The sequence below is a fragment of the Eleginops maclovinus genome, chromosome 22, assembly GCF_036324505.1.
Source record: "Eleginops maclovinus isolate JMC-PN-2008 ecotype Puerto Natales chromosome 22, JC_Emac_rtc_rv5, whole genome shotgun sequence".
Classification (NCBI taxonomy): Eukaryota; Metazoa; Chordata; class Actinopteri; order Perciformes; family Eleginopidae; genus Eleginops; species Eleginops maclovinus.
This window is the reverse complement of record NC_086370.1, coordinates 12,811,456-12,828,348: the sequence shown is the minus strand read 5'-3', so window position 1 is coordinate 12,828,348 and position 16,893 is coordinate 12,811,456. Positions and strand designations below refer to the sequence as shown.

At 38.3% G+C, this 16,893-nt stretch overlaps 2 protein-coding genes and 1 long non-coding RNA gene across 5 annotated transcripts in view; 1 reads left to right on the top strand and 2 right to left on the bottom strand.

Moving 5' to 3' along the window:
- Positions 1–6,093: 6,093 nt before the first annotated feature.
- On the bottom strand, positions 6,094–14,762 carry bmp5 (bone morphogenetic protein 5). 2 transcript variants are annotated; one of them, XM_063874421.1, is made up of 8 exons: positions 14,638–14,762; positions 13,847–14,229; positions 11,226–11,418; positions 8,306–8,454; positions 7,804–8,001; positions 7,558–7,634; positions 7,330–7,440; positions 6,094–7,196 (listed from the first exon to the last, which is right to left on the bottom strand). In XM_063874421.1, the coding sequence occupies exons 2-8, from the start codon at positions 14,097–14,099 to the stop codon at positions 7,047–7,049; spliced, it is 1,131 nt and encodes a 376-aa protein (XP_063730491.1). In that variant the 5' UTR covers positions 14,100–14,229; positions 14,638–14,762; the 3' UTR covers positions 6,094–7,046. The 2 variants fall into 2 exon arrangements, with proteins under 2 accessions (XP_063730491.1, XP_063730490.1); XM_063874420.1 differs by having other exon boundaries at positions 13,847–14,756.
- The window catches only part of LOC134858524 (uncharacterized), a 20,615-nt gene continuing 11,533 nt past the window's right edge, over positions 7,812–16,893 (top strand). Inside the window, exons 1-2 of the long non-coding RNA XR_010164967.1 lie at positions 7,812–8,014; positions 8,315–8,460. This is a non-coding gene — a long non-coding RNA (uncharacterized LOC134858524). The remainder of the gene's footprint in view (positions 8,015–8,314; positions 8,461–16,893) is intronic.
- col21a1 (collagen, type XXI, alpha 1) overlaps positions 15,812–16,893 on the bottom strand; it is a 23,073-nt gene continuing 21,991 nt past the window's right edge. For both annotated transcript variants that reach the window (XM_063874386.1, XM_063874387.1), the window contains one exon: positions 15,812–16,843. In XM_063874386.1, coding sequence (XP_063730456.1) covers positions 16,656–16,843 — 188 coding nt within the window. In that variant the 3' untranslated portion in view covers positions 15,812–16,655. The remainder of the gene's footprint in view (positions 16,844–16,893) is intronic.

Sequence of the window (16,893 nt, the reverse complement as noted above, 5' to 3'; positions counted from 1 at the left end):
GCTTTTTTTCAATCAATGATAACTGCATCAACCAATTAACCCTCACTGGCCTTTTACATTTCTACCTTCAAGGAAACTCGGCAGCTACGGTTTATCTTGACAAATGCCAGCTGCAGAGGGTCACTTTAAAGAACTGGCCTTCAGGGGCTTTCCTGCTTTTAGGATTCAATGTAATGCAGGTGAGTGGAAACTTTAAAGTCTAAGATGGTATGTAAATGGAGATAGGTTTGACACAAAAAACTAAAAAACATTCCATAGAAAAGGTCATCTGTTTTGCTGGTATTTTTCTGAAATATTAGACTAGACTTAATAATATGATTTTCAGTAGTACATATTTATTATTTTATAAGAACAACTAATACAATTTAACTTAAACAGGTCTTACTTACAAAGACATCTCTTAGTCGAAGCCTTTTTGATTGCTCTAATTTCTCTTTTAGAGTGTACACAGGAAGTAGGATTTGGGCATTTTGCAATCAAATCCAAAAGAGGGATTTTTGTATTACAACAGCATTAACAAATTATCCTATATTGAGACCCCACAAATCACTGCAAAAAAGTTCAATTTGTTCAGAGAAAATAGAATAGAGAAATGCAGTGAAACAAAATGAAAAATGAGTCTAATGATCAGGCTCCTGACTAATAAAATACATGCACAAACCTTAAGATGTTTCCTATAGGTTAAACTCTAAAGGGACAATACTTTTTACCTTTCTGCAGATTAGGCTAACAGATATTTCTTGACAGGAAAAGGGATGTCTGAGCGCTTGTTTGTAAGCTCTCTCCGGAGAATAATATATCTTAAACATGAGGATTTTGGAGACCAAGTACATGATTAATGCCTCCAAATATTAAATCCAATTCAAACAGTGCAAGTGTCACAACGTGTTGCTGAACTGGAAAAGTTGTGTCTTAAAGAAAGAGATTATTCTGTTTTTTGGTACTTAGAAACAGATGTGAAACACTGCTTTATAGGGTACAGGTTTCGGCAGGGCATGAAAGAGGTTTTAAGCTCTCAGATATACACTGAAAACAAAGTGGGAGAAAGAAAACAGGAACCAGATTAAATCAATTTTCATCCTCCATCCGTCTTCAATTTCTACATCATGGATTTAACTGAACTGTAACAACAACAGAGTCCTGATGCTGAGTCAATGGCACATGATCATCTCACTGAAAGCATTAATCCTGACTGTGTTTTATAACCAGAAAAAAATGGAAGTGTTTGTTGGATATACTGTAGAATAATTCACACTCACTCCTAAAAAAACACTCAGAATACACATGCTGTACAAAAACAGCAAAGAATGAACATATATAAATAATCTTGTGGAAGGAAAGGCATCACCCCTCCATCTCATTTCCATTTTATTCAACTCAAGAGAAAAAATGACCACAAACACCATTTTTGTATAAATTGTAAAGCTTTGATAAAAATAGCAGCCTACCTTACAGATTCTTCAGGAAAGCTTTTCTGAGCCAACTTTCCACAGCTCTCCTCAGAGACAGCATGTGTGTTAAAGATTATCCTCACAGTAATCACACCACAGAGCGCCCTGTGGCTTCAGTCGCAAAAGCCACTGACCTGTGTGTTGTGTCCACATGTGATCAGGACTGTGGAATATAATTTACTTAGCTCTGTACATGCAGACTAAACTAACGCAGTGGCACCCGCCTGTTCAAGCTAATTCACCTTAATCTACATTTAATAAGGAGTGTGAGCACAACAACCTAAAACCTCACTAGTGAATAATCAGTTGGCTGATATACATATCATTCAGTATGACATACTACAGTCCTTCTGTTCAGATTTTTCTTCTCTGGGATATACCACTTTGTCACAAAGACTTTCAAGCGGATGTTTCTAAGCAGCCAGATATTTACTGAGCAGATTTTTATTTCGTACCGCAGAGGACTTCATGGCTGGATTACTGCTCCGACTGGATCATAAAATATAGAGATTTCCGTCAGTGTATCTGAATCCTTGGTGGGAGAAATTGAATTTCACAGTCAAATTTACAACAGCCAGACTTCACATGAGGTGGTTTAAGTGGTGGCTGTTGACATGTCTATTTGATATCTAAACGCTTGTATTATTCATTATTGTCATTGTGGGGGGAATAATGCATTTCTCATCTTACTCTTTTTGAGGCATAATGTTTGTTTTACAGTTTATCTAAAGAAGACTAGTTACCTTTTGTTCATTGTTGTAGTCAAGCAGCCATACAATTTGGATATAAGTAGGATCAAATTGGTCAAATTGGGATTTAAATATTTAAAATAATCATTTAAAATACTGATGTTTTCCTTTAACTCATTTCAGTCGTTACCAAAAGTACAGATACCATCTACAGTGTCTATAGAAAATAGGCTGAAAATAGGGAGATGTCCCTATACTCTACAAGTGAAATACTGAATGGCTGACAACACCAAACCCATCATCCCTGTTTCCAAATAGCTTCATGTAGGAAAGTGTGCAGTTGAGAAAGAAAACACCTTAAAAAGGACCTTCAATGTGTGCCAACTATTGTGTTAACATTAGTTTTGACTCAGCAAGTCAAGATCTACCTTTTTAAGACATTTACCCATTTGAAGTGATTTGTTATTGTGATGCAGATGGATTTAATAGAACAAGTTTGCCTTAATGGAGTGAATTTAGCATTTTCTGTCTTGCTTTTTGTGTTGCTACACTTCTCTAAGTTGATAATGGTGCTCAGATATGCCCAGGTTCTTCTCTATTTTGGCAGCTTTTGAACATTAGTAAGAGGATTGTGTTGATACAGTAAATCAGCACCATTAGTACAGGATTGAGACATCCTTGGCATCCGAAACAGGTTAATATCCTGTGCATCTGTTTTGGTTTGTATATTTCTTTAAACCTTTTTTTCATATTTTACGTGTTCTTTCTTTGACATAAATTGTAGATGGATAGGCGACAGGAGGACATAACTAACCTGCATAAAAAAGAGAGAACAGACATTGTTAGCATATCATGTCTGAGGCTTTTTGTTTCTCCTGAGACAAACCACAGAAGAAGAATACTAAAGAACAGTTTATTCTGGATGCTCATGGAAAACACGTTTCATAAATGCTGCACACAATGTAATGAATGCAAAGCCCAACTTCAAAGATTTACATTTAAAACAACAACTTCAAAGTAAAAAGAAGTTTTAAATGTATGAATTTAGAATATTCATGAAATCACCCTAAGGAAAGCATTGCTAATGAAATTCAGCCGCATTTGAATGCACGTGTTGAATCCACACTAAAAATACAGGATTTCAAAATAAAGAAAGGGTTTAAATGCACAGGTGCCATCTGTAGTGCTAATGGGAAGTGACAGTTGACTTCACAAACAGGCTGTTGTAAACGCGAGAACCCAAAACCCTCTCTTCGCCTGCTGGGGAAGCTAATGTGCATATGTGAATAACAAGCAAAAACAACGGTGTTTCTGCGTTGCCCTCTGTCGGGACACATTCCTCCCCGTTCCTGCTGCAGCCTTGTCATACCAAACAACATGTAAAAATGCGACCCATATGGTCTCCCTTCTCATGAGGGACTGATTGAGCTGTATGGAAGTCATGGCCCACCCACAGAACGCAAATAAGGAGAACCATATGTAGGAGATGAATTAGGTAAACTGCACAACATTTTTATTAGATACAATTTCACTTGCCTTGTGGATGGACTGCAAGGTGACACTTTGAAAATAAACTTTGAGCCTCAGAAAGAAAAAAAGGGCCTCCGGTTAAGTGGGGGTAAATCAATGAAACATGGAATTACTAAAGCCAAGGAACAATAACTCTTTCGTTTTTTCCTTGTATTAGATTGACCAATATGTGACAAAAAATAGCCATAATGTCAATCATCTGATCCGTTTGCATTAGAGCAGTTTGAACTCAAATTAAATATAACCAGAAGTGTGCTCACCGTCGCTGGCACATGTAACTCCATTAAGACTGTCAACAAATGTTTAGTTTCAAAGTTTGTGGAAATCCCACTTTTAGGGACTGCTGATTTTTTATTATACCAATGTTCTCATTTAGCACACTTGTTTAGGAAATGAATAACTACTTAAAATACTTTGGAAAAACCTTAAGTAAATCATCATGTGAAGTTTATGCCTGCAAAGCCTTTAACATTTTTAGGAGATTTTGCCCTTAACAAGTACACACGTGTTAAAAATAAAAATTTGAGTTAGCCCAAAAATAATCAGGAAGTTCTACCCTGTCATAATTTCTTAAAATGTTTAGTGTCAATCTCTTCCTTCAACTGTTGCTTATTGTGTTACTTTAATTCTTTGAATTTTAACCACTGATATGCGTGTCTAAGGCATCTATTCACTAATCTAATTATCATTGCAGCTTGCATGAATGGATCTGTTAAGACATCTAGAGCACAAACACCTCTGAAAAAATCTGCACCTCGTTACATTAGCTTTTTTGTTTTGCAGTATGCAACATATTCCTGCTTTTGATGGTTTAGATTATATTAAATGACATGAATCATAAAGTATTTGCGACTTTTGATAGCCAGCCAGCTCCGGCCTGCTAAGAGCTTCAAGATGATCTCCCCTCACTAAATATATCACTTTCCCTGAACAAAAGCGCATGTTCTAAACAGCCGCTCACGTGGACGTATGTTTTCTCAATCAGGTTAAGAAAATAAACATGTTTGTTGCAAAAGAAAAATCCTAATATCAGCACCTGGAAACACATCCTGACGTTACGTAACTTGGTTTCTGTAAAGCCAGCTAGATGTTGTGACACACTGTTACCCTGAGAGCATGATTCATGAATTATTCACTAGGGACCCTTCTTGAAGATGACCTTTTTCCAGCATGTTTCAGAAGTGGAAGTGGTGATCTGATGAATGTCAAGGCACCTCTGACTCAATGGTGCCTGTTTTTGACCACGGGGGTCTCAGAGGAGAAGGGGCTGCTATATTAATCTGCCCTGAGTATGGCAATTGTTACTCTTTCCCTTTATGTGGTCAGGAGGTTGATTTCGTGAGGGCTGTGTAGTTTAGCAGAACTCAAATAGGGGCTCATTCATAGCAGCTCCCGCGTTACAGAAAAGGAAGAAATGTAGCTGAATTGGAAAGAATCCACGATATTAAACAGTAGATGGGATTGTGAAGTGCTAGGAGTAATCATGCCAGGCAACAGGCCGCAGGAATGCAAATCATCCCTCAAGCCAAGAGTTAAGTTAGCAGGTGGCCTCCTCTATTCACCGAATGTCAACACTCCTTTAAGACGGAGCCTACATAACATCTGGGCAGGCCAGCCACTGCTTTTAATTAAGTGAAATACAGTCACTCAATGTTCGGCCATGTCAGAGAGAAAAAATGTTATAGAAGTGGGAGGGTAAGGGGGAGAAAAAGGTGCAACAGTACATATCCTGTGTTCAGTGAAGGTCAACACAGTTGTGTAAATAAATATTAATCCTTAACCTTATCCCTAGATTTCCAAGATTATTGAATCAGCTCTTCCCTGGATATTAGCACGTTCGTTCACATGTTTCTGGAAATTCTGCTGACTGACTGAGGAGGTAATGCAACAACACTGTCTCAGTTTAGTTTATGGTTTCCACTTTGTTTCCAGGGGGGAATCTTAGCTCGTAGCAGTTGGCAATATTTAAAATACGACTGTACAGAATGTAGGCAAGCAGAGGTTGACATCACATCACATGCATCAGGTGATGGATGGTATCTTTCCCCATAATCAGAAAGAAATTGCTTAGCAAATGATATAGTGATACAGCTCCATTATAAGCACCCTTTTGGGCTGTCGCTGCTCACACATTACCAGCAGCATTATCACTCCCCAAGATTATGTCAACAGGCTCCATGGGTGGACCCTCCTCTAGTTTATATCATACTTGTCAAACATTTATAACAGACAGTAGTGTGTTAAATAGTGTGTAAAACATCTGCAGAACTCCAAACAAATACAAAAGGACAACTTGAATTTGAAGCGACTGGAGGACTTGCAGCTGGAGGAGGAGGTTTAAATGTATTTCTGGATATAGATGAGGGTGATGAATGGAGCAAGAAAAAAAGCTGTAAGGTCAAGTAAAGGCAGAGCAAAAGATAAACGATCTCAAGTGGTACATTTATTAAAATACACTTAACACTCTACATAAAGATATACTTTTCCCAAACATAAGATAGAATCAGTGTGGAGCAAAGACGTTTACAGCTAGTCCACAGAGGAATGACATAACAGTGTTTATGGAAGAGATTAACATAAACATTGTTATAAAATGACATAACTTGTAAAGCATTCATAAGTCAACGCTCAACATAATAAGAGATTCCAGACTTATATAATCTCCTGCTCTGAACACATTCTAAAAACATTTTTTTAAAGTTGGCTTGGAAAAGGTGAAACGCTATCAGTGCTGAAAGACAGTGGCAGCTTTAAAATAGCTTTGAGCAGTTTGGTTTACATTAGAGAAAACATTCACTATGTTTTTCCCAGCGAACCAAGTGAACCAATTTGATTTAAGATACTTAAAACAGCAGTTGTGATGTAAGTGCTAATGCATTGCTGTCTACCTTTATAATCAAATGTATATAGGAGGCTGCCTTTTGTGACTTTATTCTGTATTTCTGGTCCATATGAAAAACAAAGGAGAATAAATTAGCATTGAAAGAAAAAGCACATCATATACCATGTGTGTCTAGCTCAGTGATCATTTACAGAGTGTATTAAAAGAGGGGAAAAACAAGCAGGAGGGGAAGTGCTCTCATGTATCATGATGACTCCAGTGAATAATGAACTCATAAAAGTTATACAGACGTCACTAATAGGGAGTATATGCCAATGGACACAAAAGTTAACTGATAACTGGCGTAAAGTAAAATCACCATGTCGTCCTAATCATTTAAATATGACGATATTCAGTGCTATTTAAAAAAAAGGAAAATAAATTAGGTAATAAAGACTTTATATACATAATACTGTACACAACATCACACCTGCAACAGATGTGTTTTCCAGCGATTCCCATACCAGATAGCATAAATTAAAGTTAGCCCTGCCACTAATGACAACCACAAGACCTAACCACCATATTTCTATATTTCTTGAGGATTACATTTGAGCTGTCATCAAAGTAAAGCACTGATATTGCATTGAGCTTCGTTGGGGCGCAGCATGGCTTTGGCACGTTGTCAGGAAACATTAAATGGACCTATAAATGAGAGCATAAAGTAAGTTTAAAAGAGGTGCGACAGCAGTGGGTTTCAAATGAATAGAAACTGTTGAGAACATTATGGTAGCTTTTATTGCGACAGGCGTGTGCAATTAATTTAAAGAATGCTTACCAGGGTTTGCACAATTGCATGATTTGTAGCATTCATGTGTGCGTTGAGTGGAAAAGAACATTCTCCATCACAGTAAAAAGCAGCGTAGCCCTCAGGTGCTATGATCCAATCCTTAAAAAGAAGAGTTTCCTTTATTTATGACACCGTATAACCTAACGACAGAGTATCGTCCATTGTGTTACTACCATTTGTTAGTGTTATGTTTTGGGATGGGAAATAATTTCCTACCTGCCAGCCTAAATCTCGAAAACTGACGTAAAGTTCATGCTTCTTACAGGCTTGCTTCTGTTCACTTGTGTTGTAATCTGAAAATGAATAAATGATTAAAAGGGTATTCATAACAAAAAAGTAATGGATTATATATTTTGTTTGTGCACTGTCAAAGGTTTGCACATAAAACCTTTATTCATATTTTTCACTAACTATTATATAATGATACATTGAAAATATAGAAATGAATAAAAGTGCAGGTACCTCCAGTTTTTGGTGCCCTAGATGATTCTTGTTGAGTAGTAGATTTATTGCGATTGTGGTTCTTTTTTTTCCCACCAGCCGCTCTGACAGAGCGAAGCAACACCCCACTGGCCTTGAAGAAAGCAACCAGGAAAGGCTGTTTGGACTGAGGCCCATTCCTCCCAATGATTCCAGCAGATTTCATGTTGATACTTCGCCCTGCAAAAAACAGGTAAATGCAAATGTTTTAAAATACAGAAGAGTGGTTATTCTGGCAGCGTAAGTCTAGTGTCTTTTTTGTCCATTAGGAGTAACCGTTAATCTGTTTTGTGGATTTAAGGATGAAATAATGCACAAATTCTCGACCATTCAAGTCACATTTGTCCTGAGGTCTATTCATTTCTTTGTGTTATCGAAAGAAGAAGTTGTGGATAACATTTCCCGACTTCCTGTCGTTTTCTAGATCCAGAGGGTAACGAGTACAAGACTTCATTTTTTAAAACAAAAACTGAACTTTACTTGCCATCTACAGTTTCCACACAGAGCTGCAGGCCCAAGTTCTGCTGGGGGTTCATCAACCAGTGGTTACTGGTGGCTGTGATGTCAAACACTAACCAGCCCCCATCGGATGCCAGGACCCTTTTGGAGTCAAGCAAGAATGTCTCTGCATCTCTGAAGGTAATACACAACAATAAAACAAACATCTGCGATTAATACACACACAGTTAAAATGATGCTCACACAAACATGCAAGCAGCAACAGTTATAACACAACGATCAACAGCAAACATTGTAAATATACTTTATCGTAAGTTGCTGCGAGTAAGATACTTTTTAAGATGATGTGTTGCGTTTCAGAGTAGTGCCAGTGAAATTATTGTGGTCACTTTACTGCTGCTTTATAAACAAATTACCAAACCTCAGTTCCTGTTACAGTGTGTTGAGCTCTAAAACAAATAAAACCTTGTCGTGCACATTCATGTTGCAAGGCTTTAATGGGACACACAAAAGAAACCATATGCTTCTTTGAGGGCATACAAAGTGAGTCTAAAAGGTCGTACTGGAACAGATAAACAAGGTATCACTGACTGATCAAAAATGGATGCTCTAGCCCAAACACTGGAGCAGAAGCCAAAAATCTGAGTGGCTTTTATTAGTTTCTTCATCTCTTCATCTTTCCGAAGGCCGTCTTTTAAAAGGCTGTCAGTATAAAAAACTGGTGATGGTATTTAAGACTTCATTTAGTTTTGAATGCCAGTTTTGTAATAGAGATGAAAAGATGCAGTCCTGCTTTTGTTATATAGGTTGTGACTTGTAATAAGCTGCACAGTTCTGTGTGGTAAAAAATGCCAGGATTGCAGCTTTTTGACAGGCAAATAATTTCAGGAGTTATGAATCATGTATATCAGCCCTTGTGTATTTTTAACATGAGCCCGACATAAGGCATCAATCAACCTTAAGTTGAAAAAGTCCTGCTTCGCAATTTGCATTGGATTCCTTTCAAATGGCAGTTTGAATAAGGCAGTGCCTGTTCAGTTTTTGTGGTTACATTGCGCTGGTTGGATGGAATCAAGATTTTCCAGGTGGCCCCAATAGTTCAGGAATTATTCATGTGTTTACTACAGGTGTAATAAAACTCCACCTCATGTGGAATTCAACATAAGGTCAATCAGTGACTGAGTGACATACTGGTGAACTTCCTTTTTGAAATGTACAGTATTAAGCTCATATCCTGTGATAATTTGAGTTTGTGTAGGTAAGAATTCACATTTCCCACAGCCAAATCCAAAAGGAAAATGCTTATCCTGCCTTTTTATCTGTGATTACTGGATGTACTGTTCCACAGGGTGAGTCAAAGTCTGCGGAATTTAGGGATAGAGGCACTTTAGACAAGTCTTACTTCTGCAAATTATGTTCATGGCCACTATTCTCCATTAGCAATTTATGTTCAACAGCAAAGTTCAGTTCCGGTGCAGGACGTAAATATATTGGAGTGGAAGAAGTTCAGGGTGGTGCGTAGTTGTTTGGCTTTAAGGGTACCCTGTGGAGTGACCACAAGTACTGTATATATGAATGCATTCATTACACCCAAACGATGCACACAATGTGTCTTGGTGTGAAAGAGAGAATCTAAACATGTTTGTTTGTGTTGAAAAAAACAACTGGTTCACTTTAACATAACATCTGGACTTATCATTCTGTTACTCATTACGACTAATACTCTTAATCATTACAAAGTTATTTTTAAATGACTCTTGAATGTCTTGAACTGGGGACATTGCAATTACTGTACCTGCTCACTATCTTAAACCCTTAAGATACCATAACAAAGCTTTTTTTAATTTACTTCTTAAACGTACTTACTAACTTTACACTAGTTAGGTTTTTAATCAAATTAGCAACAATCAATGTTTGTAAGCAGTATCAACATTCTATCTTTCAAACCAATAGTATTCATATAGTTCATTGTGACTTTTATATGTTGAAACAAAAAACTCCCATTCTCCAAAGCTGTTTCTACGGTTTCTCGCACTGGGAAATAATCATTATTTGTGAACACTAACCAAAACACACTATTCCCCATGAAAGCGTGTGTGAAAACTTAGCCTGAGCAGTCTTCCCCTTTAAAATGGCAGAGTCCATTGACTTGGACCTTTTCAAAGCCCAGGAGGGCCATATCTCCCCTTCAATCACCCACACACATTTTTGGCAAGCAAATGTGGGCCCACTTTTAAGTACACCCTTGTGTATTCAGCTATGTCATGGTTTAAACTTCCGGAATATTGTTAAGCCAGGCAGGTGGTGGGCATAACAGTGACCACAGGAGCACCCGAGGGAGCCCCTTCCCCCCTATTGTGGGCCCTCATGGTTTCATCTGGGACGCGGCCAGTTTGGCAGGCAACACAAGACGAGTGATAAGTGATGGACCTTCCAAGCTTCATAAGTGGCCGACTTGCTAATGGAGTTCTCTTTATCCGAGGACTATATTTGTAAGGCAGACATGGTGCGAATGAAGGAGAGCAGAGTTGGAGATAGAAGAGCGTTCTGTGCAAGTGGAAAGTTTTAACAGTGCAAGACAAAAGCTGTTGGACTATATGGCTTTTTAACTGTGAAAAAGATAACTGCATGGGGTAAAAATACTCATCCGGCCCCTGTCAGAATGTAACTGAACGTTTTAACTTGTGGAAGTAAAGCTTGTTTGAAATACTTTATATAGTCTTGGTAGTTTTTTTGTATAAGAATGGATCATTTTGTGAAAGCTGGCTATATGGAAAATATACATTTTTAGTAACTTCAAAATAATAAAAAATACAATATTGTGTGCATACAAATTGAAAGTTGTACCTCAATTTTACACAAGTTTACAGTACTTGATTAAATCTACCTATAGTTTCAATCCACAACTTGCTTAAATGTTTGTTTTTGGTTTATTAGGTACTTACTTGTTTTGATATTCCTTGATGACTTGATATATGCTAACCTTCAGAGTAACATTGTCGTAGCGGGTATGACTGCGGTCCTTATAGATCCGAAACTCTGCCGCAGTCACCGCCTCTCCGTCGGGGATCTGAGTCAGATCAAAACGGAACTCCTTGTAGTGCCGACGTTGGTGAGAAAAATCTTTATCTTTCTCCACTAGGAAAAGAAAAAATGCTCATGATGAATTTCATTTTCACTGGAAGCAGAGCACACACTTATCAAAAGTATGATTTAAACTCCTGAACCGCTGCGTGCGTTTCTCTAAAGAGAAAAATATGTCAGCATTAACGCACAGAAAAGGAGTCATTTATCACATCTTCTTTTACATTCCAGGTCCAATCCAAACATTTTGACTACCAACAAAAGCACTTTCCAGTTCATTAAATCAGTCAACTGAATACAGGTAGCAGTTCCCAGACAGGCCCTCTACTGTGTGGCTAACTGCATTCTCTGGCCATGATGAATGGGCTGTCAGTTTAGAAAAACAGGCTGATTTCAATTAAAGACACTTTCGACTGCTCCTCAAGTGAGAGAAAAGACCAGACAGGATTCTTCAACGTCATGTAGCGTCTACTCTGACCTCATTTCTGACCTCATTCTGACCTCCTGTAGGTTTCATTCAGTGCGCTCAAGAGTGTTTAATGACCCTAAACCTTTAAAACTGAATATAATGAGTATTATAATATATATTTTTGACTTGTAATTTTATTTTGAGACTTTAAAAACAAAGTAATTAATGTATAATGTGCTGCATGGAATTACATTTCTTTTACAATTTGAGTTTTTCAAGGGGTTGTTTCTAGTTTTATAGATCATACTGCCTATTTGTATCTACATAATATACATACTGTCCATTTTATTTTTTATGATGCTCCTATTGAAGTGGCTGCTAGTTGTGTCCCCCTCTGCCTAGTAGCAGGAAAAGTGGCATGTGGCGTATGTCAGCGGATTTTCTGAGCAGTAATTTTATGCAGTGCATTTCCCCAATATTTTATCGAGAGAGAACGGCTGCGGTTACTTAGCACAAACAGGTTAAAGGTCAGGCCTGACTTTTACCCACTGTGCGTATTCCTTTATATTAGCCACAGGCAGTAATCTGAAGCAGAGGTGCCACTGACTGCATTTAACTAAAAATGCAAATTCAGTCAAGTGATTTCTTGATTGATGTTGCATATTCATTTGATTCAGCTTTACCAGTACAAAATACATATCATTGTTTAAATAATACATTACATTTTCTGTATCTAACTTCCTAGTTATGCACGGAAAGACATTGTTACAGTAGGCATATTAAACTGCATGAAATGCCACATGGATGTTTCTGAAACAGTTGAGGTCAGTAGCTATATTTGAGTGTACTGTAATAAAGACAGAGCCCCATTGAACATTTCACTGACAGTCCCCAGAACGAGAGCAGAGCTTTCAAGGCTGACAGTGTACATGCCCTGCTATAGTGCTAAGTGGAAACAGATGGGCTCAGGCCAAGATGAGGGATTACTTCCAACTACACAAATTCACTTTTACATGTTTTGTTCTAAATTTAAGAAAATAAAATCCTTATGACTACTATACCAACATTGTCTTAAGTATATTTCTGGTAATTATCAAAAACATCTATATTTGAGATATTTGTGCAATGATGCATCTTCTTTCATTGTGTGGGTAACTCCCCATGTTTCATCATTACTATTTTAATTCTTACTAAAAAACGATAGATGTTACTAATAATACACATATGAACATTAAAGCTTCTGCTTTCTCTTAGCAACCGGATGTCAAGGAATAAAGGCATCAGTCAATATCACTCCCCTTTTTAACAACAGGAAATCATTTAGACCAATTTTCTCAAGGTCAGACAGTCATCTGATAAGGTGCTCTGAACTACTGGGTTAAGGGTCACTGCTACTGAACAAACACAATCATTATACAGATCAGCTGCTTTTTTAATGGAAAGCAGCACAAATTGGTGAAAGGTCAAAATGTTGGGCCTAATTCTGTTAAATACTGAATATTTCACACAAGACTAAAGCGACTGAACTGACGGATTTTGAAAATGCAATTACACATTCACATTTTGATGCAGACATATCAAATGCCTAGAAATGTGCGAGGAAATAAACAACTGGATTTAATATTGTTTTATAGGAGAGCAGATTAATTAAACAAAATCTACATGTCAATTTATTTTGGCAAAATGTGTAAACTGCATTTGCTGATACCACAGAGCAGATAGTCCTTGATACAAGGTCTATTAATACATCGAAATAGACCCGACTTTTGAAATGGTTGAAGGATTTTATGCTGCAGCATTTAATAGTTCCCTGCTTACAGTTGAATGGAAAAATATGCCCTTAACATTTGGCGTTTTGTCAATGCCACATATTCAGGTAAAAAGCGTATTATACTGGAATGATTTATTTTACAGCGAAATGAATGAAGATGGAGAAAAACAAGTTGGAGATGGAGTTTTTCAAAACTTTGAGATCTCTCTAAATACGATTGAAACCTGGCCTACATTATAAAGTTGATTAATATCGATTTTAGGAAACCTGGAAATACAATACCCCATTTTAAGGCAACTTACCTAAATTGACAAAACTCATAACCATGTCGGCATCATTGAGAAAGTTGGTGTCGTGTGCGGTTGTGAGCGCGGGGCTGTGGCCTAACAGAGGGGCCGCTCGGTAAGGCTGTGCCACACGGGAGTACCCGGCATGCTGGGGGCTGTAGTACGCTTTCCTGTGCCCTTGAGCCTTGGCACTGAAGCTCTTCACTGCGCCCTGCTGCACCCCCTCCTCCTCCTCCTCCACGGCCATGGCGTTGTACAGGTCGAGCATGAAGAGCGGCGCCGAGGACGCCTGCTTCCCGGGAGAGAAGGGCCTCGGACGGTGAGGCAAGCCCAGGATGGAGAGGATCTCTCTTTGGATCTCCCTTCGTTCGTGATTGCGCAATCTCCTGTAAATAAAACTGGAGTGCACATGGTTGTCACTTAACCCGCAATGAGCGCAGTACAGAAAACTCAAGCAGCTCCACGCGAGTCCAAATACAGCACGGTTCAGAGGTGTAAGCGCTGTCATCTTGACAAATAGTTCACTTTGGGGTGTGAAGTTGAACTACATCGCACTCAGTGAAAAAATAAAATAATTTATAGCCCTGCCAATACGGAATCATAGACTTTCCATATTAGACAGAGGCACCACAACTCTCACGGTTGTTTAAGGAGGTCAGCCCTTCTACAAATGAGGTATCAGCTTGCAAAAAAGTCGCCGCTCCTCTCCTGTATGCGAGCTTCCTCCAGCAGTATTTACTCCTCCAGGGTCCATCCAAATCCTCTGCCACACCAAGTATTTATGAAGCTATGACCCTGTCCCTCACCTTACTCCTCTGTGATGCAGAAGCACGTAGTTACGCCCATAACGTCGAGGGATAACCCGGAGTTTCCAGCGGATGAAATGTGTCAAAAATGAGCCCCACTCATGCTCCTACTCGCATTTTTCTTTTCTTTTTTCTTTCTCCCCCTGAGAGAAAGTGCACTGGGGTCGGTTGCCCTCTGAGTCCATCCCACACTCAACTTTTGTTTTTGCCTCCACCTCTAGTGGCAGCAATAAAACTTCAGCCCGGTCCCATGATGAATGTGGCGGCTCAGGAGTGTAAAAGGAGACACTTGAAATCCGAGAGCCCGTCTTAACGAGTGAAAGAATAATGACAGAGCCTTTTAATCACCTCAACTTATTGAAGTCCCGTATTTATGGGACAGCACTGCAACTGCATTCTCCACCAACAATGAGGATCCTGTTCTGTATTTCTGTATGGCTTTAAACATTATCTCATAGGAGGCTGTGAATTATTATTTTATTAAAAGCACAAACAAACACGTAGGCCAGCTTGAAATGTGTTTCACTTCAAATTATACATAATTTCCATATTGGAACACATCAGTTTAGACATAACAACAAATTAACACAGAGGTTAATACTGCAAATCAATATTAAGAGCATTAGAAACACTGGAAGTCTCCACAGGCTTAAATGATTTAAATCGATGTAATTATTTAAAAAAACTTTTTTTTAAAACCCACCCCAAACAGTAGTATGGAAAGAAAAGTTAATTTAAAGCAAAGAGCACAGAAAGCTATGTTCTCAGAGGAGCACTAAGTAAACAGCATATTGAAGGAAGTATGCTAGGATAATTAAAAACATAAATACTCAGAGGTTTCCATGTGATGGGTGGCTACTGTCCAAAATGAAAAAAAGGAAGCGCCTTTCTTAGGTCGAGTAAAAATCCTGGATATGCTGGGATGTTACCACATAGCACCACCTAGTGTACAAAGCACCTCATTTAATATTCCTGAAGTCTCTTAACACACACATGCCGCCCACAGAGGCTTTCTAGCTGCACAAAGTTTCCAGTGCTCTGTCCTGAGATGAGAACCAAGGTGGTGAACTCTTTTTTTTGTTCTACTCATCTACTTGTTTGAGGCAGTTGTTAAAATGGAAAGTCCAGTCGAAACACCCGATGAAGCTTAAAAAAACCAGAGCAGAAACCAAACTATCTTCAAAAATCATTATTATGTTTTACTTCTAGAAAAGAAGTTCATACAAAATCACCATAACACAAAATAATATAATTACAAAAGCAGTTTAAAACATGTCAATGTAGAAATACACAATTACGTCTCTTTTATAAATAACAATAAAATACCTGCTACAGTAATGTAAGGTAAGCTTCTGGAACATAAATGACATCAAATTTCAAAGTAAAATATCAGCATGCTCTGTGGCGATTAAACGTTTTACTTCCTAGATGGAATAAAAGGACATTTAAATGAGTGGGTTACGTGACATGGGGAAACATATTAATTAATCTTGGGTGATACACATTATTAACTGTTGTAAAAGTCTTTATAAAGGCTTAAGTGCTTAACAGTCCCACTGAATGCTTTAGCAACACAGGTAGCTCATACTCAGCTACAGGAAATCACAGTCTTGAAACATGCCAATTTCACACATCATTTATGGGGAAATAACTCACTGAACATGGAATTTATAGATCATAGAGGTTGTGTGGTTTTTTAACTGAAGATGTATGACACATTCATTGAGGGGTAGAAATGTAGAGAGCAACATGAAGTTTATGGTGGTCAGATGAGATGTTTTAGATGGTGCCAATTATTAATTATCTTAACACCATTAAAAACATGTTGAAAGACATGTGAATTCAATACCAGAAAAGAAGCCAGAGAATGTGATGGGATCTAGTCTGAGATCACAGAAAAGGTGTTGGCAGAGGTCCGTTTTGTTTCCATGATAGAGAAACTGTAATGATTAGATCTTCCTGAGAATGACTGTTCTACATCAGCTGGAGACTGTCGCCTGCAGTGACGCTGCATAACGTCAATAGTTTGGCCCTTTGCTGTAAGGATTCCGCCTCATCATGCTACCATAGCACATGGATGGATCACACACCCCTGGCTGACCGGGGATGCCAGGATTACCACTTTTACCCTCTGCTCCGTTCAGACCAGGAGATCCAGTCTCACCCGGAGTACCTGACTTTCCGTATCCCTGGGGACCCATTGGACCTGTAAAAATAAAAATACTAAGCTATTATTGGTTCAACAAAACAGTACAC

What these genes read in the sequence shown, in the direction of transcription:
- bmp5 (XM_063874420.1), bottom strand. Translation starts at nt 14,339, where the DNA reads ATGACAGCGCTTACACCTCTGAACCGTGCTGTATTTGGACTCGCGTGG. An exon ending in TAGGGCACCAAAAACTGGAG is followed by an intron (nt 7,635 to 7,803) that starts GTACCTGCACTT and finishes ATTCATTTTCAG; the next exon opens with ATTACAACACAAGTGAACAG. An exon ending in ATGCAATTGTGCAAACCCTG is followed by an intron (nt 7,197 to 7,329) that starts GTAAGCATTCTT and finishes TCTCATTTATAG; the next exon opens with GTCCATTTAATGTTTCCTGA.